This window comes from Hirundo rustica, chromosome 14 (assembly GCF_015227805.2).
Source record: "Hirundo rustica isolate bHirRus1 chromosome 14, bHirRus1.pri.v3, whole genome shotgun sequence".
NCBI classification, from domain to species: Eukaryota; Metazoa; Chordata; class Aves; order Passeriformes; family Hirundinidae; genus Hirundo; species Hirundo rustica.
The window spans coordinates 16,969,314-16,995,976 of NC_053463.1; the positions used below are offsets into that span (position 1 = coordinate 16,969,314).

General features: G+C 51.5%; 1 protein-coding gene across 4 annotated transcripts in view; it reads left to right on the forward strand.

Annotated features, from left to right (window-relative positions):
* Positions 1–1,506: 1,506 nt before the first annotated feature.
* The window catches only part of SIL1 (SIL1 nucleotide exchange factor), a 93,765-nt gene continuing 68,608 nt past the window's right edge, over positions 1,507–26,663 (forward strand). Inside the window, exons 1-3 of one of the 4 annotated variants that reach the window (XM_040078586.2) lie at positions 1,507–1,526; positions 23,109–23,223; positions 25,380–25,515. In XM_040078586.2, the coding sequence (XP_039934520.1) occupies positions 23,119–23,223; positions 25,380–25,515 (241 nt within the window). In that variant the 5' untranslated portion in view covers positions 1,507–1,526; positions 23,109–23,118. Of the gene's footprint in view, positions 1,537–1,759; positions 1,879–23,108; positions 23,224–25,379; positions 25,516–26,663 lie in introns of those variants that run through there. The other 3 variants (XM_040078585.2, XM_040078584.2, XM_058422534.1) reach the window with 3 other exon arrangements.

A 26,663-nucleotide genomic window follows, 5' to 3' on the forward strand; every position in this document is an offset into this window, starting at 1 on the left:
TCCCAGTGCCCCAGCTGACATTTGGCTCCTGGCCTGCAAGCAGAGAGACCAGTCCTGCCTGGCTGCCAGCCTTGGGCTTGGTGTGTGGAGCCCAAAAAGAGAAGGAAGAGGCTGGAGTACAGCAGTGCTTTCACCCATGCAAAGACCAGGAGTTACACTGAGGCAGCAATCACATAGCTGCCTGAGAAACCATAAACCCCAACAAAAATCATAAACATCAATAAAGCTCTGGTGCACTCCTGACAGGCTTTGAAGGATTTGATTCCGGATTATGTTTTTGAGATGTTTACAAGCAACCTGGAAAGACTGAAAATATTCAGTTACTGGCAAGGAGAAGTGAGATTTGCTTACAGTCAGTCTCCTGCCTCCAGGATCTCTGTGGGTGCCAGCAGTGAAACACAGCACGGGGGAACAGAGCCATGGGGACAGTGGCCCGGGGACAGGTCCCCCTGATGTTGCTGAGCATCTTTGACTGGATAATTAAGCATTGCAGGTTTAATTTTGGGGTTGGCAGGTTAGTTTTGGCTGCTGTGCGGTGGATCCCATGGCCTGTTCCTCAGCCACAGCCCAGCCCTTGCCAGGGAGAGTTGCACAGCTTGTGGCTGTTGATTTTCCATCATTTCTGCAATGCCATCATTCAGTCGCAGTCAGGAGACGGGTGGGAAATGCTTTGGCACGATTTTAATCATCAGAGTGCTTTGAGTGAACGAGCTGAGGGGACCAGTGAGCTCCCTGTGCCTTCTCTGACTTTCTCACTTCATTTCAGCATCAGCCAGGGGTGCCAAGGCTGAGAATTTACACCGTCATATTTACGTGAAACCTCACTACCTTCCCTCAAAACCTGTGAAAAATAAAGGGGTGGTGAAGTAGCCTGTGGCAGGGACGATGTGACGTGTAAGGCCGACAACTCCTGATCGCTGTGAATATTCTCTCCTGATCCCCACCAACCACCCCAGATATCCCCACCTTGTCCCCAGCCCAGAGCACTGAGAGCCGCCTCCAGGCCTCCCTTGGGCATCTCCAGGGACGGGCACTCCAACACCTCCCTGGGCAGCCCCTTCCAAGGTCCGACCACTCTTTCCATGGAGAAAGTCCTCCAGAAGTCCGGCTAACACCAGGCAGAGAGGCGCCCACAGCCAGGCAGTCCCGTCAGTCCCTTCCTGAAGGGCAGATCCTCCAGGACGGGGCTACTGCCCGCTGCCCGGGACGGGCCGTTCCCACAGACAGGGAGGCTCCTGCCCGCCCAGCGTGGCCCCGGTTCCCGGGCCCCTACCGCCCCGGGACACGGCTCAGCCCGGCGGACACAGCTCAGGCGCAGCCCGGGACACGGCAGGGCCGCCGCCGCCTCACAGGGCAGGGGCGGGGCCAGGGGGCGGGGCTGGAGCGGGCGGGGCCAGGGGGCGGGGCCAAGGTTGGGGCCCGTGCTGACGGGGCGGGGCCGAGGGCAGGAGTTGGGCCAAGGCCGGCGCCGATTGGCTGGAGCCGGGCCGGGGGCGGAGCGGGCGGGGCCGAGCGGAGCGTGCGCGGTGCGGAGCGGTGAGTCGCGGTGGGGGGGTTGCGGTGGGCGGTGTTGTTGGCGCCCTGTGAGGGCCGGGCCGTAACTCTGGGTCGGGGCTCTGAACCGGGACGCGGCCCCGGTCCCGGCCCCGTGGGCGGCGGCCGCTGCCTCCCCTGCGCTGCCCTCGCTCGAGCGGAGGCGGCGGTGAGGCCTTGCCGCGGTGGGGGCTGCCCGCCGCCCCGGTTCCCGTCAGAGCGGCCGCGGCCGGGCCGTTGGGGACGGTGCGTGTGCGGCCCCGCGGGCTCGGGCAGGGCTGGCAGCTGCTGCGGCCGAGTGTTGCTGCACGGACCGCAGACGCGGGCCCTGTGACTGGCGCTTAGGTACACAGCGGGGACAGGGCAGGGATCCTTTACGCTGAGGGGTTTTGACGTAAATATTTACGCGTGAGTTTCCCCCAACGGGCACAGTTTGGGTCCTGCCTGGAGCATGAGGCTGGGCTGGGTGACCTCCGGCCTGCTGTGTGCCCAGGGTGCTGTGGAATAAAAACGTGCTGGAACCACTGGGGTAGCTCTGAGGTGTTAAAATGGATGTTTCTTGAGATTGTGTGCTCTGTAACTCGAGGTCTGAATTTTAAAACTTTTAATTGTTTTGGTATAATCCTGCATTTGGGTCTCTGGCTGGAGAACTGGTAAAACGATGCTTTGTACAAGGCCAAGAGGGGAACGCTGAGCAAATGGGATTTTGTATGTAAACACTGTTCGGCGTGTTGCCTTAAAATGTTTTAAGTTCGGTGGCTGACTGACGCTTGAGTTAGGAGTGATCTTTGACAGAGCTCTGACACCGCCCACCTTCGGGAAAGTCAGGGTTTACACCAAGTTCTGTAGACGCAATTTCTTTGGGCCAAGTTATTTATTCTGCAGTGTTTTTCTGCTGGAAGTAATTCAGTCCAAGTGCGGCGCAGAGGCAGAGCTGCCTGCACCGGTGCTGCTCAGTTTGTCTGCCAAAAGAGGATAATCTGCAGAGGCATTTCTGTGGTGGAGCTGTCTGTGGAAGAGGCTGCTCCATGCACAGCCCGGCAGGAGCCTTTTAAGTGCAAATAAATCTCCAGAGGACGTTAGAAGACGATGACACACCCTGTCATTTACCGAACGTGCAGGCGCTGTGTTCCTGCGCCCTGTGATAGTCTGAATTCATTTGTTCTCTGGGAGTAGCATTGTTAAGGGATGGACTAGTAATTTTCTCTTTCCCCCAACACTGCCTTAAAATGATCCAGTCTGGTCCACTTTGTTTTTCAGCAGCCTCTAGGGTATTTCTATGGTGGAAGTATTCAAAATACTGTCCCAGAAACTTCAGTGTCGGAATCCAGCTACCAGATGTGAGAGAGCAGTGTTGTGAGTTCCTGGAGGCTGCTGTCTGTGTGACCATGTATTTACTGAATTTGAAGGCATATGAATACGATTCTTTGGAAGAAATCAGCTGGAAACAATTCCTGGTGCACTGTCAGAACAGCCTCTGAACCCACAGTGTTGTCCCTGTGTCCTGAAGCAGCCCAAGAGCAGGTACCACTGCCACCACCTTTATTTTTACAGTGGAGAATTCCTTTAGCCTGAGCAATAAAACACCTGGAAAACTCCAGCGCCACCAAACCTGTCTCTCTCTGCTTCTGCTTGGGTTGGGCAGGTGCGGTTGAAAGCACAGCAGCCATACCTTAAGAATCTGTGAGGCAGTGGATTATTGGGATAAATTTAGGGATAATAGTCAGCCTTTCTACGTGCTAATCCTCTCCATGGTTTTTAGAACCCACCTCAGCTCTTACACTCAGCATTCTCCTCTGAGAATTAACGCTTGACTCCGGCTCGTGAGGGAGGTGAATCAGCTTCAATTAAGATTTGTCGAGCGCTTTGTTGATAAGTTCTCAATAGCTGGTTGCTATTTTTTATGAGCACACAGATATTCTTAGCACCTGAAGTGGGAAGTGACACAACGCTGGGGATCTCTGGGAAGCCGCCCTGCAAAGGGAGACGGCGCCTGCTTACCGAGGCTTTGTCAAATCCATTCTGGCTGTGGTTCGTGAGGCAGCTCAGCAAAACCCCAAATCCCTCTGAGTCTTTGGGAAATCTCAAATGTTCCTGAGAGCTAAGCCCTGCTTTTGTGTGAGATTTGTAGCTTTTGCCCCCTTGCCCGATTTCTCCCAAGCTGCTCGTTGGTGCAGCTGTGTTCTGGTGGCACCTGCTGTTGTTGCCTGCTTTGTAACACTTTGTGGCAACGACTTCAATGGCTTTCACCAACTGTCCTCTCAGATTAAGGTGTCAAATTGAGGGCTGGGTGCTGGCCCTTGTGGCAGTCGCAGAGGTCAGTGGGGCTGTCTGGGTGGGACGAGAGGAGGAAAGCTGGGAAGCCATGCCCTTTCCCAGGGCAGCATCCCATTCCCTGCTGGCCTCTGCTGCAGCAGTGAGGTGGCAAATGCAGCTTGACGAGCTTCGTTTGTGAGGGATAATAAAGGCGTGGATGGAAAGGGTCGTGGTGGTCCTGGGTCTGGTGTGTGTGGGTGTGCCCCTCAGCAGGATGAGGAGCCCTACTGTATTTTGGGGGAGAGAAGGCTGTTCATTTGGCTTTGCCACTGCTGTAGGAGTAGCCAGATGGAGGATGCTGAAATGGAGAGCTGGAACAGCCTCCTTGTGCATGGCCCTATCCTGAGCCAGGTGAGAGATACTCATCTCCAGGCTGGACACTGGTGGATGGTAGTGCAGATCTGGCCAGGGGGCCAGTTCGCTCTGGGCCTTGATGGAATCCCAGTCTCAGAGAGTCTGACAGCTCACCTAACTTGCCCTTGCAGCAAACTGAGCAGCCAGTGTGTCTCTTGCCCTCATAGAACAGGGAGTCCCATGGCTGGTTATTCTTGTAAGTAAAAGCTGTTAAAATCTGAGAGCTGGTACTGGCCCTGGAGGGAGCAGGGATGGAGAAACCCTCCACAGCTGCTATGGGACAGCATGTTTTGTACTGCTGATGGCTCTGCTGCCTGCCCACACCCTCTGGTTTGTCTGTGACTCAGAGGTGATACCCAGCACCCAGCATGGAGCCCAGAACTGGGTATTTTATGTTCCTGGATCACAGAGGGAGGTTCTTTGGAGCCATGGTGTCATAGTGCTGGCACATTTAGTCTGGTCCCCAGTTTTCCCCAGGTTCTCTCTGTCTGGAGAGCTTTCCCCTGGACCCTGTTCGTGTGCTTGATCTCTGTTTGCACTCTTTCCAAAGGCGCTTCTTTGCATTGTTTTCCTTGCTTTTCTTTCTATTGATTTGTGAGCGTTTGGGGAACTTTGCTTCAGTTTATCAATTCCAATCATGACCTCTAGAGTGCTTCCAGCTCTTAACTCCTGGGCATCCTTTCAGGTTTTATAAAAGTGCTTTCTCTTTCGTTGTTCAAACCATTAATGGAAAGGATGAACAGAAGCAGACCTGGGCTGAGCTCCCAGGGCCCATACACAAGGATTTCTCCTGTGGTGACAGGGAATTGCTGATAGCTACCCCTCAAGTGTGTGAGGTTGAGTTGCTTTGATTGGTCTTTTTTTCCTTAGCTAGTAATGAGCACTGGGCCTCATTAAGGTGAGCTGGCCCAGACCCAGCTCCTCTGGCTTTTGAAAGCATCAGATGGAAAGAGTGCAAAGCCTGCTTTGTGCTGGTCAGGGGTGTGATGGGCAGGTCTCTGTAGTGGGGGATTGTGCTCTCCTTCTGAAGGCTTAGGTGATTTTTAAGAACTTTCATGAACTTCATTTACCTAGGGCTTCTTGCTGATGCTTGCTGGGACTGGCGCAGCTCCGAGGCAATCCTCAGCCCTGCTTCCCACTCAGAGCTGCCTCAGCAGTGGGCTGTGCATGGGGGAAGTTGTGTCCAGCATCTCCTGCTCCCCTTTGTTTCTCCACAGGTCTCTCCTTGGTGAGAGTTGGGCTTGTCTGTATGTGACTAAGGTAGCAATAATACGTTTTTCTCCTCAAGCAATTCCAAGTTCCTTGTGTGGCTGCTCTTCTCTGGAAAAGATAAAACTACTTGCTCTGAAGAAATTAATGACACTAATTTTTACTCCTAAATAGCGTGTCACGGTGGGAGTGGTTGCAGGATACCTCATTGCACCAGGGCTCCGCTGTCACCTCAGTGCCAGCTGCTTAAGGAAGAGGAGTTAGTTGAGCTGAAATAGACTTCACTGGAGCAGATGTCACTGCCCAAGCAGCTCTGCCCTGCCCGAGTACTGTGAGTACTGAGCTGCTGACCTCAGCTGTCTGGAGTTTAAGAATTGGTCCTTTTCTGAAGTGCTCTTCCACCCGCTATTCCATCTTTCTTTGCACATTGGTGTAACTGTGGGGTGAAATTTGGACCCCACTGAATTGAAGGACAACATAGGTGGTGTTCATGTTCATGTCTTCCTCCTCTTCAGGCTGGTAACTTGTGGTAGCCCGCTGTTCACTCCAGCTGTGCTTCAGGGGCAGCATCAACAGGATGGAGACACTGGGCCCTCTTTGTTCTGCTGCATTGGTCTGTGGCTGATGGTAGTGGCACAGAATCATGGACTACTCTGAGTTAGAAGGCACCCACAGGCATCATTGAGTCCAACTTGGTGGGTGCCCTGACCTAATTTCAGTTCCAAGGGAGAAAATTCAGTCTCCCTGAAAAATTCCAATGGCTTCTGTTGGATTCTTCCTTACTTTTCTCCAGGGGGCTGTGTGCTGCAGTTAAATATGGACGGAAAGGTTGTGTTCCACTCTGGATTACAGCTGAATCTCAGTGGTGGATAAATTGCATCCCAAGTCTACTTTGCAAAGCCCTTTGGGCTTCATGGGCTGCAGGAAGCTGTATTTTATTCTAGATGTGTGTTTGCTGATAATTCCATAGGATTTGCAGACAGCAGGTTGTAAGATACCTGATTATACTGGTTCCCTGTGCAGTCAGACTCTGCCCAAATAATTCAAGTGCCTGCTACAGAGAGAGGGAAAGGAAGATGGAAGGGCGATTTAGAAATTTCCAGAGTAGATAGGAAGAAGATGCGTATGTTGATCTGAAGGAGATACCAAGCCATGTATGTGCCTTTAAACGTCTAAATAAAAGTCAGGATTTTTTTAATGGTTGCCTACTTTAAGCCCAAATAATTCCTTTAAGGAGAGGTTTTAAACATTTAACTTAATTTTAGAATTTCTATTTCAACCATACTTCCATAAAATTAACTTTTTGAATGCAGAATGCTTTAATGTCTTCCATGTTGGTGCTCATTTGCAAGAAATCTCTGCACAGTTATTTCTTATGTACCAGTTAAATCTATCAGCCAACAGATGTCAAGTGTAGCACAAATGCTATAATAATATTATGGTCTAATAATAGTTCTAATGATTCTAATTACCTGGTGCAGCTTTAGAGAGAGGCAGATTCAGAAATGAGTGCAAAGGAGGTGTTTAACCTTGAACTGCAGAAGCAGAGCACTTCCAGAGGTGCCTGTGCCGTGCTCCCTCCTCCCTGTTGGACAACCTGTTTCCTTTAATTCCTCCAGCAAACTGGGAGCAGCACTCTGGTGTGTTTTAAATGTTCAGACCTCATTCTGGCTGTGTTCAGAAGAGTGCTGGTGAGCTGAGGATGAGCAGGTTTCCTGCAATACCTGGGAGTGCGAAGCTTGCTCATTTTTATCCTCTGTCTGCCCTGCTCTTGGCATGCTCCCACTGATTGTGGCACCCACACATTGCTCCCACTTTGGGAGGGCTAAGGAGCCCCAGCAACCTCCATCCTCTGTGCAAGCTGCTTGTGCTGCTTTTAAGTGTCAGGGCAGGCTTTGCCACAGCCTGGGAAGCACAAAGCCAGAATGTCCTGGCGTGGGAGATCGTTTGGGGGTGTGCAGGTGAGTGGCTGTGAGGTGTTGATCCATACAGAGGCTTTGGTGTGGGGGTTGGAGAGTACTGTGCTGGTGCCCGAGTGCTGTGCTTGCCTTGCCTTCCACAGTCTGGCCCCACAGAGCCTTGGCAGAGTCTCCTTCCCCAACTGCTCCATGTGCCAGCTCTGTTACATCACTCTGTACGCTCTTTTACCACCATATTTTTCCTTTAGGAATGATCCTGGGGTGCATTTTCTGTATTCCTGTGTTTTTTGCCTGAAGTTGCTGAGTGCTCTTAGTACCTTGGGGTGCCAGTGCTCGTTGTTGCTGTGGTATAATGGATCCCCTCGTGCCACAGCTGCTCATTTTAATCCTGTGACACACAGGGGTGAGGAGTCCCTGGTTCACAGAGCAGCAGCTCTGTTTCCACAGAGGAAGCTCTGTGTGGGCTGGAAGTTGACAGCTTTCAATGTTTATATGCTGAACCTTCTTTCTATAAATAATTGATTCATAGGCTGATGGGAACTATAGGAACTTGTCTCTCAGTTGCTGTTCCCTGGCATGGGCAGCAGCTGGAAATCTACTGTTTTCCTATAAAATGGATCCAGAGGTGCACTTGCAAGGTTTTCTTTATTTCCAGCCTGCTTGTAGGCTGACATGCTGTGCTTCTTGGGAAAGCCCTGCCTGCCAACACCTGCAGCACACCTTGGCCCAGGGCTCATGCTGATGAGAGCTCTGCCACCTTCAGCCTCTCCCTTGGGGCGGTTCAGCCTTTCCCTTGGGGAGGTTTGCCGTCTTGCTGGAGTCTGTATGTGTGTGCTGGTGCATCACCATGGAGATGAGGCCACAGGATGTGCAGGGCACAGCCTCTTCCAGGCTCCCGTGAAGAAGGGTGCAGTAACAGGCTCCTCTTATTTAGGGAAAATGATTTCTTAGAGTAAATAAATCATCAAAGAACACTTGGCATCAGCCCAGGTGCTATTAAGGAGAAGGTCTCTTGAAGCAGAGCTGTGAGGCTCGTGCAATATTCACTTGCTTTGCTGTGTTCCATGTCAGGCGTTGCCGCTGTGCCCAGCGCTGACTCACTGACCCACTTGTGCTTTTATTTACCCCGAGATAACAAAGCTCCTGTTGCTTTTCTCCTCCCTGTGTATGTATTTCTCATCCTGCCACAACAGCATCTTCCTTGGCCATGGAGTGTCCAGGCTTCCAGTGCCTCGAGTTGTTATGAGGCTTCACTTGCCATGGCTGCTGCTGCTTTGGCTGGGTTTGCAGAGGACGTGTCTGCAGCGAGCTCTCCCCTGTGCAGAAACACCCCTCCGGGTTGAGAGGTTGTGTTAGCACCCCCCAAAACCCTGAATGGTCACCCTGGCATTCTTGAGGGGTTGGGGACGCTGCCCTTTCCACGTACCTGGCCCTGGCACACTCTTTCCTTGTCTAGTTTTTGGTACACAGAACCCTCCCAACAAGGTCTGGAAGAGCCCTGTGGCACCTCTCTGCCTCATTGCCTCCACGTCTCATACCGGACTTCATCTGTAAACATCTCTTTGCCCTTGCTAAAAACACTCTCTTAATTTCTCTCTGCAGGAGTATTATTTAATTTGTAACAGTTTTAGGACATTATTTGAAAAATCCGATATGAAGCTGTATTTCATTTACTGTAATGATCCTCTAATGCAAGCATATTTCAAAGGCAGGCGATGCAGTACTGTGGGGTTTAATTAAATTTTGTTTTTCAAGTAAGCATCAATAGACAGACAATAACAAATGGTGGACAATATGCATACAGAACAAAGTCTCTTCATTTTCCTTTTCAAGATTGTGGAAGTGAAAATGTATAGCCCTTAAAATGGACTTGGCCTGCTCACAACTGCTGCTTTAGTGCAGTTAACTCACTTCAGGAGGAGTTTTTTCTTCTTACTCTGCCTTAATTAATTTTCTTGCTCTCTTCCTGCCCACGAAATAAACTGTTACACTGTGGAAAATTTCCAGCAGGAGCTGCGGGTGATCTAAGTGCTTCTGCAAGTTCTGGACATAATTTTGAATACTGTCTTGGTACCTAGTGTGTGATGGCTCCTCCAGATGGGCCCTCCTGAGGGTGACAGAACAGAAGGGCTGGGTGTGAGGTTTCTCTCTCTGGGAACTGGACATGGCATGTGCCAGCCTTGGAAAAGGAGGGGAAAATGGTGTTGCTGCCATGGTTGTACTTAAATCAGGAATCAGCAAGTGTCTCTGGAGTGCATTTTGTTCCTCTTCTCCTAGCAAGCGTGGGGTAATCAAGTACAGAATGTATGTGGGGAAGCTCCGGAAGAGTGTTCCACGTCAGCAGGAGGCTTCTGGGAACCATCCTCGTACTCACAGCATGGCACTTGGACACGTGTTCTTGGGTAAAGAAATTTGTCAGTGGTGCTGTAAATGGGTTCCTTTGTTCAGATTTGAGGGGCAGGGTGAGATGGGGTGGCTCAGGCAGATTCGGTTTTCTCCAGGTGTTTGGAGAATTTACCATTGTAGAGGAGCAGAACCAGAGTTTGCTGAGGAACCTGATGGAGTGTGACTCCCTCTGTGCTCCGGCCCTTTGATTCTCTGAAATCTCTCAAAGGTAGAGAGCTGAAGAAAGCATGAATTTTTCAGAGGAAGAGTCTCCGTTCAGAGATGTGAGTTCAAGCCATGTCCTGGGTTGATGCCTAAAGCGTTGCCTGCTTAACCTGCCTTCAAAGGCTGAGGGCTGTGCCTGGAGCTGGCACTGCTTTCCACCACTGAGCTGGGCTGGATCACAGGCCTGAGAGCTGTTGGCTGGAAACTGGGGTATGCCAAGGCTGGGAATCTGTGGGAGCCTGACTCCTGATGTCTGCGCTGCTGTAAGTGCCCGACAAGCATCACTGTAAATGACAGACTGCAGGCTGTAACCCCCTCCTCCTCTTCCCCAGGATCTCTGTGTAACACTTCCCTCGTTCCAGGCACAGCCTGTGTTTGCTCCTTGCTGGAAGTAGCGCTGCGAGTCCTTTACAGCTCTCCAGGTCCTGGGCCGGCTGAGTGTTGTGTTCTGAGCTGGGTGAGAGGCTCCTGGAGCAATGGACGGGCTCCTGTGCTCCAAGCCACTCCCTGTGGCTGGAGAGGAGTCCTGGTACAGATAAAATGGGTCTAAATATAACTCGTCATCAGGCACCGGATGCTCTTTAAATAAACTGGAAAAGCCCCACACAGCTGAGGTTTGTACTGGCCCTGCCAATGCCAGGGGAATGCCCCGTGCCTGATTCCTTGTTCTTCCCCTCTTCTTTGATTTAGTCTGCCAGATTTCCCATTTGCTCACTTCTTTTTGTTGATAGGCAGTATCAAGGTTCTCTTGTTGGGGTCTGGGGCAAGAGGTTGCTTTCTGGTGACTTGGTTTCCTTTGTGTCTCCTGCCTTTCCCCCCATGGCTGCTCTCACTTTGCCATAAACTAATCTCTGTCCAGCCAGGAGCCTTAGGCCTCTTGCAGACTCCCTTTTATGGGGCCATTATCCATCATCTCTAGAAGGGGTGGCTTTCCTGGCTGTGGCAGCGCTCAGGTTGCTGCTCCCAGATGGAGCCCATGGAACATCTGGGGCCAGCAGCTGAGCCCTGGGCTGAGGGATGTGCCCTCTGTGCAGACCAGGGAGTGCTTGAGCCTGGTCTTCACAGGAGCAGGTGAGTGATTTGAGGTCCTCACAGTACTGCTGGCATGATTTATTCTTGCAGAAGTGCCCCCAGCAGTTTTAGGGGTTTGTTCTGGCCAGCAGGATCACAGACAAGGACGTGCCTGGGCCCTGTGCTTCAGCGGTTCTCGCAGGACTGTGCAGCAAATGGGACTTCAAGGCAAGGGCACAAGCCCAGTGCATGGGAAGCTGCAATGGTGCTTGGGAATGAACAAAAAAGAAAATCTCTAGGCAGACCTATTTAAAAGGAAAAATTAGTAATCTGTAATTCAGTTTTGGGGGAATTCTGGTAGCAGGAGAGCATGTGCTGGCCGGGAGGGAAGATGCACTTGCTCAGACAAGTGATAATCCATTGCAGCCTGTTCCAGACACTTGACAGATATCAGCCTTCCTCAGGCCTCCCTGTGGGATGAGCAAAGTGCTGTGCCACTGGATGAGGGATGTGGAGTTTCCAGACTATGCAGAGAGATAATTTAAACCCCAAATCCTCGTTCCTAGTGGGAACTGCTGCTGTCTGCCTGGCGTGGGGGTGCTGCACGGGAGCCGATGTCTCACAGCGAGAACTGTGCCGGGCTCCGCACGCACTTGGGACTGACACCGGCCAGCTCGCTTTCTTGGATTTCTCCTTTGGAGTTTGGCAGCCGTCTGCTTCAGGGAGCACAGTGGCCTCATAAGAGTTTATTTGATCTGACACATGACAAATTGTTTCTGCTGGCGGCTACTTGAGGCGCAGCCTGTTCGCTGGCAGCCGCGGCTCCGCGGGCGCTGGGAAGTGGAGGAAGGCAGGCCTGCCTCCTCCTCTCAGGAAGCATCAGCGCAGGGAGCGTTGCTGTGACCCCCTTGCCACCCCAGCCTCCCTTCTGCTGGTCGATAATGGTGCTGTTGGCATGGATTATTCATGATGTTTGTGTGCTGGGTGTGGCTGCAGGTGCTGGTTGTGGTTCCCTTGTCGTGTTGGCGGCGGGGTAGAGGAGAACCTGCGTTATGGAACCGGACCCAGTTGCCATTAAAAATGCTTTGTTAAGTTCCTTTTTTTAGGACACCCTTTTAGCTCTGCAATGAGGAGTAGAATATGACATTCCTCAGCAGAATAAAAAGTACTTGTCCCCTGTGAGATAGTGTAAATACATTTTATCTGTTCTATTACCTGCAGTTTTCAGAATATGTCCCCTAAGCATTTTAATCTTGTTTTCCAGAGTTGTCTCAGTGAGGAATTGCTCCTATTTGCAACTTCGGGAATGATTACTTGTTCATTAATTCCTTCACTTTCCTGCTGTCCATCTATTATTGCTTCCAAGAGAAAAAAATCCTCTCCGTAAATCTCCGTCCAAACGGGGCTGAGTGCCTGATTAGACAGAGAGTTGTGTGTGCTGGGAAAGTGTTCCTGGGAGCTCATCCTGGAGCCACGGGTGGAGCCCTGGGTGCTGCTGTTCAGTGCCCTTGGGCACACAGAGCCCACCAGGTGATGCCTTTTCCTTGGTCTTAAAATTAAGAGCCAGCCACGGTTAGAGGATAAAGGGTTTTATCTCGGTATTTAATAAGGATCTTTATGGTGCAACGCTTAGCCAAGGTGGAAAGCGCCGACATGCACACACGCGATAGATCGCATACACAATTTTATAGGCTTTGCATATTAGCAAACTTAACAAAGATGCCTCAGTGAGAGGCTTGAATGAATAGCGTGGTATCTTCCTATTTCAAAGTATTTCTTTCTAGATGGGCTTAATTTTATTTCACAGGATGTATTTTAGAGAGGATCTTGGTTTCTCAAGTTAGCATAGGGCTCCACAGCCTCCAACTGCGAGGCCTTTAGGATGTTTGGTTTTCTGGCCTAACAGAATGCCAGGTTTATGCTAAGTTAAGGAATTACAAGTATGCATGTTGAGGGCACTGAGAACGCATAAAAGGTATATAAAAGAAAAGGCAAAAAAAAGTTATCATGGCATCACAGGTGCCCGGGCAGGCTCCCTGCTTCTCGCCCTGCGATGAACAAGCTGAGTAGGCAGCTGGGCACACCTGGAGCACACCTGGAGCTGGAGGCCGGGGCAGCTCCAGCACCCAAGCAGGGCTTTGCCCCTGCCGTGCTTTGCCTGCAGTGCCGGGGCTGTTACGAAACAGGAACGAGACGGGACAATGCAAAGCGGTTCCTGCTGCCAAGCTTTTGTCCAGCTAAAAGCTGGTTCAGAGGGTTTTGTGGAAGCCTTGTTTGCTTTGGTCTTTTTTTGCTCTTTCTTTAAGTACAGACTTAAAAGAGCTGGAGACTGGAGGCCACTGTAATTATTATTTCTTCCTGAATAGCACAATAAATGTACCGTTTGTTCCATAAATGACAGGGTCCTTGCCTCAGAAAACATATGCAGGCTGTTCCCACTGCTGCTCCCTTTGACATGTGAGCAACTGCCCATCCTGCCTCTGGGTGCGTGGAGATTTCTCACTCCCTCATTGGGGTCGGTGCCAAAACTTGTCCTGACATGTGACGTGTGTGGTCACTGGAAGTCGCTGTGGAGGCTGCCACTGAAACAGCCTGGATTTGCAGAGCAGCTTCATTTACATGGCAGCTGATGGAGGAGCTGTGCAGAATAGCTGGGGATAAAATCTGTGTGCAGGAGGGGACAGCTGAGGTCTGTGGTCATCATGGCAGAAGCTCAGACGTGCACAGACGTGGTCTGGCGGATCTGTGGTGGATGTGCCCACCTGCCGTGGCACCACCGACATGCACAGGCCGCTGCTCGGGGTGTTCTGGTGTCTCACAGCAGAGAGGAGGGTGCTGCAGGTGCATCTGTGATTGGAGCTGAGGGTCTCTCTGGGAACAACCCACTGCTCACACCAACAGCAGATTTGGGGCTCTTGGCTTTGCCAGTCACCTTACAGCAAACACCAAGACATGGAGAGTGAAAGTCCCTGCATCCTCTGGCTGTTGCTTGGGTGTTTGCAGAGCCAGCAGGTGCAGTGACAGCCAGGACTGTCAAAGGAAGAGCTCCGTGGGCCAGTGCTGCTCAGCTACTGAAGTATGCCAGTCCATGAAATGGCTCTTTATAGAATCCTCGCCAAAATGATTTTCCTTTTGAGTGTCTGGATCTTCTGCTGTTGGTCTGAGCTCCAGATGAGAAACAGTGCATTGACTGGAAGGTACTGAGGTTACAGAGTTATTGTCCCTTGGAAGAGAAAATTGTGGAGGAAACCCACTCAGTTCTGGTCACATCTCTGTTCTCCTCCTTCCTCGGTGCAGGTTTTGGAGTGCTGTGGCTGAGGGGCATCACAGCTGTGAGGAGCAGGGAGCCTGGTCATGGAGGCCAGGAGGGACCTGTGGACTGGGAGCTTTGCTGCCTCTTTAATTGTCTCTCCATAACCCATCAGTTCAGCTCTGCGTGGGGCAGCAGAGTGCTCCAGGGAGAGGAGCCCAGGGCGGTGGCTGCTGTGCTTCCAGCAGCACACGCGGGGTCCCGTGGCAGCACAGGCATTCACAGGAAAGCTGTTTCATAACCTCTGCTGGGATTTGTGAGATGTTCAGAGACAGGTTCTCCACTTAGTCAACATTTTATAAGGATTTAAGGCTGAGGAGCTCTTTGAAGCACCGATGCAGCTTGTTCTGCCGTGACAAGGTGGAGATGAACACTGCCGTGACTTCCATTCCCCAAGGAAAATGCTCCACGGATCACAAGCTGTGGCTCTGCTGCTGTTTGAAGAGACCAGAGGAGTCTCAGACCCAGGCACTCAGGGCCACATCAAAGCTTTCCCCTCTGAAGCTGAGGTGCTGGGAAGCACCAGCTCCGTGTCCTTCGTGTTTGGGCAGCGGGAGGAAAGAAGGTCCCTGGACCAGGAGTCGCTTGGGGGATCAAAGCTCTGCTTAGCAGAGGTGACGAGGCAAAAAGCCAGGATGGCAGCAGAAAGGACACAAACGCTGTGGAAGATCTGGGCCATCTGATAACAGACCTCCAAAGAGGAGGGAGACTTTCTGCTCTGCTGGGGGAGTGGGGCCAGCATCTCCCCCTGAGGAGGCAGACCTGCAGTGTTCTGGGCTTGACTGGAGCCATTCCCTTGTGCCTGAGGGATTGTTTAATTAAAAAGAGTGCTGCACCATCACATTTCAACTGTTTTCTCCATACATTGCTGCAAGTAACATCTAAAATAGCTCTAAAAGGCAACAAACCATTCCCCAAAGTAGTGGTGGCAGAAGAAGAACAGGAGAGGGAAGGAATTATGTTCTCTTTCAGCTCTCTGTGTCTGTGCATTTGCTTCTGCATTTGCAGCCCCTGGGGCTCATTTTAATTTAAATTTCTTTAGGAAAAACCCTGCTGAAGGATTGCTGCCTTGGGTGGCTGGCTGTTCAGCTTTGGCTTTGTCCTGGGGAAGCTTTGGTGGTTGGGAAGCAAAAGTTGCTTTTCAGTCTTGGTGGGAAGTGCCTGGATAGAGAGAGGAATGGCAAACACCACGAGAGCCACTCTGGGGCTGGCAGTCTCTCAGCTCTCCCTTCGTGCTCATTCCTGTCCCAGGGCTTATTTAATTGCTGAACAAAGGCACCCTCTGCAAACACTGGGAAAGGACCAGTGCAGGGATGAGAAAAGCAAACTTGCATCGAGCTTTTCATCCAAGCAAAGGAAGATATTGCTGCTGACCTCAGTGGAAGCAGCCTTGGTTGTAACCGTGGTGTTCGTGTAGGGAATGGAGCAGCTGAGCCCCAGCATGGGGACTGACGTGTCTGGATTGATGCAGGAGCTGGGGACAAAGCCAGGACTGGTCCTGAGGGAACCTGTGTGGCAGCAGGTTGTGTTCCTTCCCAGAGAGCTCCTTATTCCCCTTCAGGGGAGGTTTGAGATTAGCTTGTTGGGGCTTTATTCCAAGTTTTGGTGCCAGTCTGGCAGGTCCTGAGTGGTTTTGACCCACGAGGTGGATCCCAGTGGCTTCTGCCTTTTCAACTGGGGGCTTGCAACAAAACTGTTAGCATGTGGGAGCCGAGCCAGGGCTGGACATGCAGCCAGGCATCCCATGCAATCAATGCACGGGTTGCTATTCCTGCTATTCACAGGAATGTTATTCCTGGCCACATATCCAGAGCAGCACCCAGCAGGTGAACCCCACATTTGCTGCCCATGTGCCATCCTGCTCCCTGTCCCCCAGGTTGTCACAGGAGTCAGAGCTGTCACCACTGCCTGGCACTCTGTGGAGAGGTGAGAAAATGCATTTTTCATAAAGCTCACAGCTCATGGGTCCCTGCGGATCGATAGGGCAGCTGGAGGAGTCCTTGCATGCCCACTGTTGGGACACCTCTGTGCCAGGTGCTCTGCAGGGAGTGGCAGGGGGTTCCTTGGCTTGGCAATCCCCGTGGGAAGCCTCTAGGCTGAGCTGGGACTGGCAGGGAAGGCCCTGGCTGGGCCAGGCTGAGATACAGCCCTGGGGAGGGATGGTTGTACTGGGCAGGCAGCGTGGTGCAGGTGCTGCTGTGGGAGTCGTGTGCTGGATCCATCACTGCTGGATTTCTATAACAATGAGCAGGAGTTTTGCATGGTTTCTTAACCTCTTAACTGAGTTTCTTTATAGGGAATCTGGCACCTGGCAGGGGAAGGAGGTTGTTATTCCCTGTGAGAGCCACGGGTGAACAGCAGGAACTTGGAAAATACCAAAAGCTGTTTCCAGAGAGGCTGGGAATAAGTTAAATCTTTGGCAATTCGCAGGCCCAGCTGCAGTGGGACATCAGGGTTCTCTGGGACCTTGTTAGTGCAGCATGTGCTTTCTTTCCTGTTAGAGTCTCCAAGCTTGGGAAAGCAGAGGGGATAAAAACACACTGGATGCTGGCAGACTCCTGGGATAGTGTGAGGCAAGGTGTCACCTTCCAAATAGGAACTGATAGGAAGGACAGATCTGAGCGGGGGCAGAAAACATCATTTATTGCTTGTGCTGTGCATGGGAAATTGCAGCAGGGAGTGGGAGAAGGGAATAGGTACGGGCAGGACAAGAGGTGTTCTCAGCAGGGGTTTTGGGTGCTGGGGAGGTGAGGAAGGGGAAGGCTGAAGTGGCTGAGGTCAGGCACTGTGACGGCTTTCAGAAGGATGTTTGTCCTGAAGGTCCCTGCACATCTCTCATCTCCAGGCAAGCCCTAAAGTCTTAAATTGGTGCAAATCAGTACCAGTGCTCCGGTGTGGGCTCAAAGGCCCCTGCCAACCCCAGAGAGAGCTCAGAGAAGCGAGAGTGTCATGTGGTGTGCAGGCAGTGCAGAGCCCTGCGAGAGCAGCTGCCAGAAATTCAGATAGATGCACTGCTTATAAATAATAAATGATAAATTCAGCCTCTGATCTCTGAGGCACGCTCTGCTTCTGCACGCTCCATGCTGGGCAGAGAAGATCCCCCATCCTGGACTCTTTCTGGTGTGGAAGGTCTGAGGGATGCTGTGGAGGCAGCTGGTGGAATTGGGGTCGTGCTGAGCCACGGTGGAGCGTGGCCCCTTCTGCCAGCAGCGGTAATGAGCGTGGCCCCTTGTGCCACGGCTGCTAACGAGCCATGGGGAGGGCAAGGGCAGCCTTGCTCAGCCTTCAAACCACCCAAGCACAGAGCTGCGCTCCTGCCCTCTGGAGAGCAGCGTTTTGTGTGAATGCAGCTTGCTGAACGAATTAATTAAGTCAATTTAAAGGACAGACTAAACAGTGCTTAGCGTTAAACTGTGTGAGTTGTATAAACAGCAGGGTCAGGGTTGCTGTGGCCGGGTAGAAGGGGTGATTCTGGCTTTATCTGAGCGATGCACAGCAACCCCCTCCTCTGCTCTTGGGGGAGCTGTGGCAGTGCTGGTGCAGCTGCTGGTGCCAATAGCTGCCCCTGCTGTGCCCGGGCACTGCTGGGCTGTCTCCTGCTGCTGGGTACATCCCTGTCCTGCTCCTGGCACCTGGCAGTGTTGTCAGAGCTGTGCTGGGTGGTGTCACGGCCAAGCTGCTGCCCCAGGGGCTGATGTGAGCTGATGGCTGCACAGGTAGCCTGGAGGGGTCATTAATATTTATTGTTATTATTTGCTAGCAGCGGTTACAAAGGTTGCACGAGTGCTCGGTAGATGCCAAGCTCTGTAAACACGTGTTTGTGCCATGGTTATCCTGCCCCTCACACCCTGTGCCATGTCACAATTCCCTCCTGTGGGCTGGTTCCAGTTTGGAGTGGGGCTTCGGCTGCAGGTGGGAGCCCAGCCAGCCCAGGTTATTCCTGCCAGCCTCAAAGCGTGGCTTCCTGGCCATGTGGGTTCTCCGTAGGCAGCAAGAAGGTGTTCCCACAACTTTCCCCTTTATGTAGGAGTGTTTTTAACACACCAGAGCACAGTCCTAGTAGGAGTAAATGATGAGAAGCAAGCAAGAGGAATGAATGCTTTTCCAAAGTAATCTCATAAGCGACATGGATGGAGTGGTCTGTATGGCCGCTCCCCCCTCTCCAGTGAGGGTCCTTCAAACAGCTGCTGCTCCCTGGGCTGCCTCACCTGGCTGGGGCTTCGTGCCCAGGTGGGGCCCTCTGGCAGGGCTGGGGGCTCTCGCTGTATGGGCTCCCGTGTGGGGTGGGGGATACCCACTGAGCCATGGGGGTGCTTTCCTGAGGACAGGATGCCTGGAGGAGCAGAGCTGCTGAGATCATCCTGAGCACTGACCTCAGGTGGTGTGTGCAGGTTGTCCTGCTTGAAAGCACAGGACTGTGCAGACCCAGCCAGTGACTGGGGAAGGGCATTAGTCTGTGGCCTCCCAATAAACCTCTCTTTGCCCACCAGCTGTTTCCTCTCCAAAGCACAGGCTGTATTTCAGCTCCAAACCTCCTCTTTCTCCTCTTGGTGTAGCTGTACAGCCATCGAGCAGGAGGCACAGCTGGCCCCAGGGTGCTCCCAAGGTGTCTGTAGCATACCAGCAAACATGAGAGCTCCTCATAGACCTGGGGACCCTCTCGCTCAGAGGAGGAAAATTGCTGGTCAGATCAGCTGAATTTCCTTTTCTTTCTCTGTGCACTGCACTTCACTTGGCCTGTCACGCTGGGCTCGGCCATGGATGCCACCTATTAAAGGGACATTGTGTGTGAAGGGGATCTCTGTGAGTGCACTCTGTGTCCTGAGAGCCTCTCCAGTCCCACAGCCCCTGTGCAGGGCTGGCTGGAGATCACCCCCTGAGCTGCTGTTGCCCAGGAAACTTCCCCTTCAGCCGCAGAGGCTGAGTGCCAGCAGGTCTTTGTGCCATGGTTCAGCTTGGGCTGTGTTCCTCGAGGTTTTCCATGTCTGCCCTGCGCTCCTGGAGGGAGCTCTGTCAGTGGTTTGTGCTGGGGGGCACACGATGTGCTGCTGGTGCTCCCATTGCCAGTGAGGGCTGCCTGGATGGAAACCTGGCCTGAATTAGTTCATCTGCAGGCAGATTTGCAAGACTGCAATACCGATCCTGCTCCCTCACATCATCCCTAGATGAAAACAAGGATTAGTTTATTGTTACTGTTTTTTTCTTAGAGATAATTGGTATTTTTGTATCAGCACTGGTGTGGCAGCAGGACCAGGACAGTGGCCATACCGTGTGCTGGCACTGCTGAGGGAACCTCCAATGCTGTGTCCAGTTCTGAGCTCTCATGGCAAGAAAAACATGGAGGGGCTGGAGCATGTCCAGGGAAGGAATGGAGCTGGGGAAGGGGCTGGAGAGTCAGTGCTGTGAGGAGCAGCTGGGAAAGGGGCTCAGCCTGGAGAAAGAAGGCTCAGGGGGGCCTTCTCCAGGAGAGTGGAGTCAGGTTGGAGTTGGGCTCTGCTCCCAGGGAACAAGACTAGAGGAAATGGCCTATGAGCTCTGCCAAGGGAGGGTCAGGTTGGACATGAGGAGGAATTTCTCCATGGAAAGGGTGGCCAGGGGCTGCCCAGGGAGGTTTGCAGTGCCCATCCCTGGAGGTGTCCAAGGAAGGGCTGGAGGTGGCACTCAGTGCTCTGGGCTGGTGACAGCGTGGGGATGGGGCACAGCTGGGACTCGATGATCTTGGAAGTCTCTTCCAACCTCAATGATTCAGTCATTCTCCTTCCAGCTGGCTGCAAAGCCAGAGGCTGGTGGCGGGGCTGAGGAGCTCTGGGATATCTGTGTGCTCTCCTTGAGCAGCAGATCAGAATTCAGATGAGGCTCCAGGCGGATTTGTTGGAGTGACACAGGACGGGCAGCGTGGGCTCTGTGCCGGGACATGAAAGCACGGAGCGCTGCCAGCAGCAGGAGGCATTAATGAAAAGTGCTCCTCTTGCTGGCTCCCTTTGGGCTGTCACCTGTGACTGCAGGAGCTGCGCTCCCGGGGCTGTGCAGCTCCCTGCTGCAGCTCTGCAGCCGGTGGGAATGTCCCTGCTAATGGGGAGCACAGCTCCGGGCTGTTGTTTCTGCCGCAGCTGGCACAGACGGGGATTTCTGGAGCTGTGGAGCAGAACCTCCCAGTCAGCAGCATCTCCTCTGACAGGAGCATTACTGCCAGCACTGGAGACTTCTCGGAGTCTGACCCTTAGCTCTTTCCCTGGTACCTGATTTTGTTTGACAAAAAAAGGATTATTAAGAAAAAAATCAGCCCCTCCCCTCTGCACAAGGGGAATTTGTGGCCTTCCTAGTCTGGTTTTGCTGCTGCCTGGCTGTTGTACTTGGGTGCTGCTGGATCCCCAAAGATGCCTTCAAATCCAAACAAACATTCCCTGTGCAGGTGGGGTAACCCTGACCGCCCTTTCTGCTTTGCAGGCTGCAGGGGTTGTTTCTGAAAATCCCCCGTGTGCACAGAGCATTCCGTGTGGAAATCCTCTCCTGCCCTCTGCGTGCGTCTGTCTGGAGAGACGTCAGCCTGTGCAGGCTGCTCTCCAGGAGCTCCAGAGCCCCGTGTTGCGCATGCTGGCTCCTCCTGCCTACCTGGGACCGAAGCAAAGTGCTAATTGTTGTGCAGATGTCATCTGCCAGGCAGGCAGGAGGCTGGAGGCTTGAAAGAGGCTGTGCTGTCATTTGCTACCAGCCTCCTCGGTACACGTGAGCTCTATTTTTATTGGGAGTGTGCGTTTGCTTTCAGCCACTGCTTTGTTGAATTTTTTTTTTCTGTTTTTTTTTTTTTTTTTTTATTTCCAGGCTTGCAGATAAAGTTTGAGGGATACATCTAGTTTTCATTATTCCAGTTTTGCTGCTTGTTTTATAACTGAAAAAAAATCTCATCCAAACCCCCAAACCTGCTCCCTGTGTAAAAAGCAGCAGTTTGTTCTGAGGTGAGAGGGAATTTTGTGTTGTGGTCACCCTGACTGAGGTCATGGCTGTGGCACTGTCCAGAAGGGACAAAGATCAAGATCTGGGAGCAGAGGGAGTTTGATCCTGTGCCTTGTGCTCGGGTGTGCCAGCTCAGGAGCCTGGGTGTTGGTCGATACCTGGTTTTGCTTGGCCGTGTCCCAGGGGAGAGATGGAGGCTCTGGCCACAGGCTGGCTTATGAAAATAGGGAGCTTTTCTCCTACTCCAGCTGTGGTTTAATAAGGGCTTGTGGGTCCTTGAGGTGGTTCTTTGACCCTTTAGAAAACAGGGGACACTGAAGGAGGAAATGGGAGATGATGCTTTCCTGCACCGTGTGAATTAAGCAGGGGAACTCATTGCTCAGGGATGCTGTGGGTGTCAGAAATCCCGATCTGTTCCAAAGCCAATCATTGAGAAAAATCCAGTTGATGTGGCCCAGGTGGCTCAGGTGAAGGCTGCTGTTCAGGAAGACCCTGGCTCAGGAGTGTTTGAAGATGCAGAAGTACATCAGATGTACTGTTACCTCTGCTCCCTGCTCTGTCCCTCTCCTGTCCACCACTGACCAGGGGGATGTGGTGGATTGCTTTTCCTTTTCCTGGCAAAAACCAAGCAGGGAGAGGGAGAAGTAACAAAATGGAGTGGAGAGACAAGGTACCAGTGAAAGGGTGGAAGGAGAGGACGCTTCCCTCCAAGTCCCTGAAGGTTTCTTGGGGGCAGAGGCTCTGGTGGCAGGAGCTGGTGCTGGGTGCTGCTGCGAGCAGGTTTTCTGCTTTGTGAGACACAAAGTGGTTGCTTCAAGGAGGGAAAACTGCTATCTGATGGACAGCATAGCATATTTCGGACCGTGTGTAGGGGAGGAAACTCTAAAACCTGTATAGGAGTAGGAGCAGACTTGATGGAGGGATGAGTAATGAAGGAGTGTTTGAACGGAACTAATCAGTCCCATCTTCTTTCCAAAGACCTCATTTAGTTTAATTTAGCAGCGTGTAAATTTAGAGCCAATCAAAGGAAATACTTGTGCAGCCTGTGTGCTGGCAGGCTGCTGCACTCCCTACCCCAGCAGCGAGCTGAAGGCTGGAGGTGGATCCCAGCCTCGTGTGGCGCGGCAGCGGGGGCACACGTGCGCGTGGTCACACACGCAGGGTGGGCACGCCAGCTCTGTGCCCAGGGACTGGCACCCACCACAGCAGAACCCTTCGTTTGGCCCCTCTTTCGTTCAGCAGGAGCTCTGTGGTGGGTCAGGGGAGCTCTGTGCCGTGGCTCTGCTCCCTGGTGCCCTGTGAGCGAGGTCAGAGCGGGCTCCTGGCCCCACGGCTCGGGTGAGCCGCTGCTGTGAGCAGCAGGGAAAGCCCTGTGCTGTAGGAACCGCCAAGTAAACCTTGCTGACCTCTGCAAAATGTTGTTTTCCTCAAGAAGAGCCTGCATATGCATTAGATAAACTCCCTGATCCTTGGACAGCTGGTGGTTTTGTTTAATTTGAATTAACGCAGCTACTTCTATGCTTAAAGCGAAGCGCAGGCATAAAAAGCCTTCACGGGATTGCACTGCTTTTTTATTTTTCCCTGTAGTTGTCATCCATGGCACTGACACGACGATTTAAAACGAGTCTTGCAGGTCTCCTCATGTTTTCCAGGAGAGATATTATCCCCTGTGGGGTCAGTATGAGGTGCTTGGCATTACCTGTCACAAACCCCATTAGCAGTGAGCCCAGCTGCCCCCCACAGGCTCCGTGTGCTCACACCTCGAGGTGTTGTGCTTCCTGTTATGTCCCACCCCTGATCTCCTGCTGCATTGCAAAGTGTCGTGTAAAGAGTCCTGAAACCTGTGAAAATGGAAAAAAATGCAGTTGGGTTTGTTTTGCTTTGCATTTCAGGCTGGTGGCAATGTCTCGCTGCGCCGGGCTCCTCTCCACCAGCGCCGGAGTCGGGCTGCTGCTGCTGCTGGGCTCTGTGCTCTTCTCCTGCTCCAGCCTGAGTGACACAGTGCCCGTAAGTTTGGGCTGCTCCAGCTTGATTTTCAGATGGGTAAAACATGGATGCTTTCTGCCTTTGAGGAAATGACCGTTGTTCTTTAGGAAACCTCTTTCTCCTGCTTGAATTATGAAGACAAACCGAAAAGGGTTCTGCTGCTTTCTGTGTAAATGAAGGATGGCTTGTGTGGTGCTGCCCATTTTTGCTAGAAATGCTAATGAAAATGGGGTATTGCAAAGCAGCTGTGGCCAGGCAGTGACAGCAACACTTAAATGAACCAAGTCGCATCCTTTTATCCTTACTGAGCATTTAAACCCCGGCACTTCTCCTGAGCAGAGCCAGTAAACATCAGCTGTCTCCATTATGTGTTTGAGCAGATCCAGCACTGGGAGGCCTGGTGGTAAATTTACAATAGCCTGTATCACTAACTCCCTCTTGGATAATCACAGAGCTGTGGAAATCAGCTAAATAATAACAGCCCCACTCCCTCCTTTTTAGTCCTGTTGAGTCTTGGCTCGGAAAACGTTAACATTGATTTTCATCTGCTGAACCTGGGCTTTTATGGCTGTGATTGTTCCTGAGCTTTAACCATTTGTTATAATTTGAACAATTCCAAGTCCCTGATGTACTCAGCAGAAGGAGGAGTTAAGATCTGGTTTCTCGTGCATTTCTGAGATTGCAGTCCCTTTCCACGGCTGAAATAAAAAGATTCTATAGGTTTGTCAGCCGCCTTTGTGTGTTACCACAATCATGGAATCGTGGAATTGTTTAGGTTGGGAGAGATCTTTATGATCATTGAGTACAGCCTTTAACCCAGCACTGCCAAGGCCACCACCAAGCCACATCCACACTGTCATTGCTACTGTGCATGTTTTGCTCAGGTTGACATTTCTCTTGCTCAGACAGACTCTTCTAGGCTGGAAACGGATATTTATATGCAGAGCATCCAAATTGTGACAGAAAATGCGCATGCATTTTTTTCCCAAAGAGAGGAAGAACTGAAGACAGAATGTGTCCCAGAATTTCCAGTTAACCCCTGAATTTACTTACATTTTCCTCTGTGAAAACATCCTAAGGATTAATATCCAAACACTTCGTGAAGTGAGCTGTAACTCTATTCTAACTGCCAACGATTAGGACTAATCATTCCCTGTAGGGTGGTTATCTCAAATTCTTCAGTGGTGAGTGAATTGGTGATTTCAGAAGCTGAAAATATTGCCCTCAGCAGACACTGAGGTGTGGGGATGATGAGTCTGGACCAGTTCATCTGTTCCTGTTGGAACCAGAACAGGAGTCAGTACGTGGTGTGAGAGCACAGGTCATTACTGTGCACTCTGCAGAGTTCTTTGTGACTCCCACCAGCTCCCTAGGGAGGCTTTCCATTGAACAGCAAGGTTTCTCTCACAACAAGGATTTTTTCCCCTGCTGTTCTCCCCTGTTCTTTCCTTGGTGTAACCAGCACCACTCGTGCTGGCTGCTCTCCCACACCTCTGCCAGCCTCGTGCTACACTTGCTGTGGAGGTGGTGATTAAATCCCTGCCTCATTGTTTTAAAAGACTTGGAGAACACTGGGAGCAGGTGGAGAAGAGGATCCTCACATTTGTATCGTGTGGGCAACTCGGTGTGTTTTTTTCCCCGTGTCCTATTTTGGAAATAGCTGAACTATTTTAGCTGAAATCTTCTCCAAGCCTGAAATAAGTGCATTTAAGAAAAAAAACCCCCAAAAACAAACCACCAAAAACCAACCCAAACCAACCAACAAGCCTTGAGGCATTCCACTCGTGTGGAAAATTGCATCTGAAAAAGTTAAAAGTTTGACATATTTTTAGGCAAGGGAAAATGGGGTCTTACAACGTTACACAACCCTAATAATAGCCAGGGCTCCTGCCTCTTACTGAAATACAGGTGAGGCTCTGGGAGAGCTGGTTTGAAACCTGCAACCTGCTCTGGAATAAAAATAAGCTGCATTGCTTTGTTCAGCACAAATGTCATGCTAGTTATGCATGTTTAACCTTTAATATACTTTAAATCTAAATTTAACCATGTGGAAAGAATCTCAGATGTAAAAAAAAAAAAAAAAAATCTGCTGGCGAGGGAAAAAATTTTGTATTCTCAGCCAGCACTAAATTACCCAGATGCAATTGCTAATGAGCTGAATCTCTTCTCTCCAAAAGGAGTTTGCCCTTACAAAAATAGAAGAGAGCGACATAAAAGATGACAGTGGGAAGGAGCCAGTGACAGAGGATGACGCTGATCCTGAAGACCTGGAAGTGTTTTACCCCACGGCTCAGTGGCAAACCCTGCGTCCAGGTAACTGGTGCTGGCTAATTATAGCATCCCTGTGCAACCCCACCTGCCAGCGCTGACAGGAGCCCTGCAGACACTCCCATACCTGTTTGTTCCCACGACAGTGTGTGCTTCTGCTGGTGTTCACATCAAGGGAGGGACTCGCTGACCCAGTGCAGGGGCTGGAGGCTGTGGGCAAAGCGTCCAAAGAGGGGACCGGTTGCTGCAGGGCTTTCGGGTCACTGGAGCAGGAGGAGGGGGCTGCCAGCCCCCTTGTGCGTGGGGGGCTGTCTCTGTCACTGGCTCCACGGCCCTTTCTCTCTTCATTTGTCAGGGGCCAGGTTTTATAACGTTTGTTGGCACATGGATTCCCGGGTGTGCTGTGCTCCGGTGCGGAGCTGCTCAGTGGCAAGCTGATTAGGAGCTGTCACTGGAGCACTGCACATCTTTTTAACAATGGGTTTTCTGTTCCTTGGCTGTTTGAAAGCTAGCTTTTATTCCCATCCATGCAAACCACAAAAAAATCTCTTCCCTTTCTTTGGGTTGGTGTCTTTCATTAGATGTGCCTGGGACTCTATGGTGAGAGGAGCCCAGCAGAGCAGCTTGGCCTCCGTGTGCTGGGAAGGCTCTGGAGGGGCCAAATCCATTCAAACACACACACATGCACGTGTGCATACATATTTCAACAATTAGCCTGTCTCAGGGGTCCTGAACGAGCTGTTTAATCCACTTGTGCTTTGGTGTCCTCATGTATATGCAGGTGTAATACCTTCCCACCTCACAAGGGTGAACTAAGTAGTAATTAATTTTTATAAAGTGCTCTGAATTTAAGGGCTTTATCCTGTGCTCCGTATTACCATTGAATGAATAAGTATGGGTTCCGTTTGTCTTGAAATTTCTGCCAGATATAGCAGAATGACTTTTCCAAATGTAAATCTTTGTATAGCATAAATGGCTACAAAAGCCCCTGCATTCCACAAAGCCGCAGTATATACTTATATTCCATTTCTGTACCATTATGTATGGGAGGCGTGTGGTGTCCCTGCTCATTATTCAGCCTGGCAGATCCCCACCAGCTTTGTTGGAGCAGAACATGTACATACTTGCAATCATTAGAAACCTCATTGCCGGGTTTGTTCACAAGCACCTTCTCCACCGCTCTGGTGCCTTTT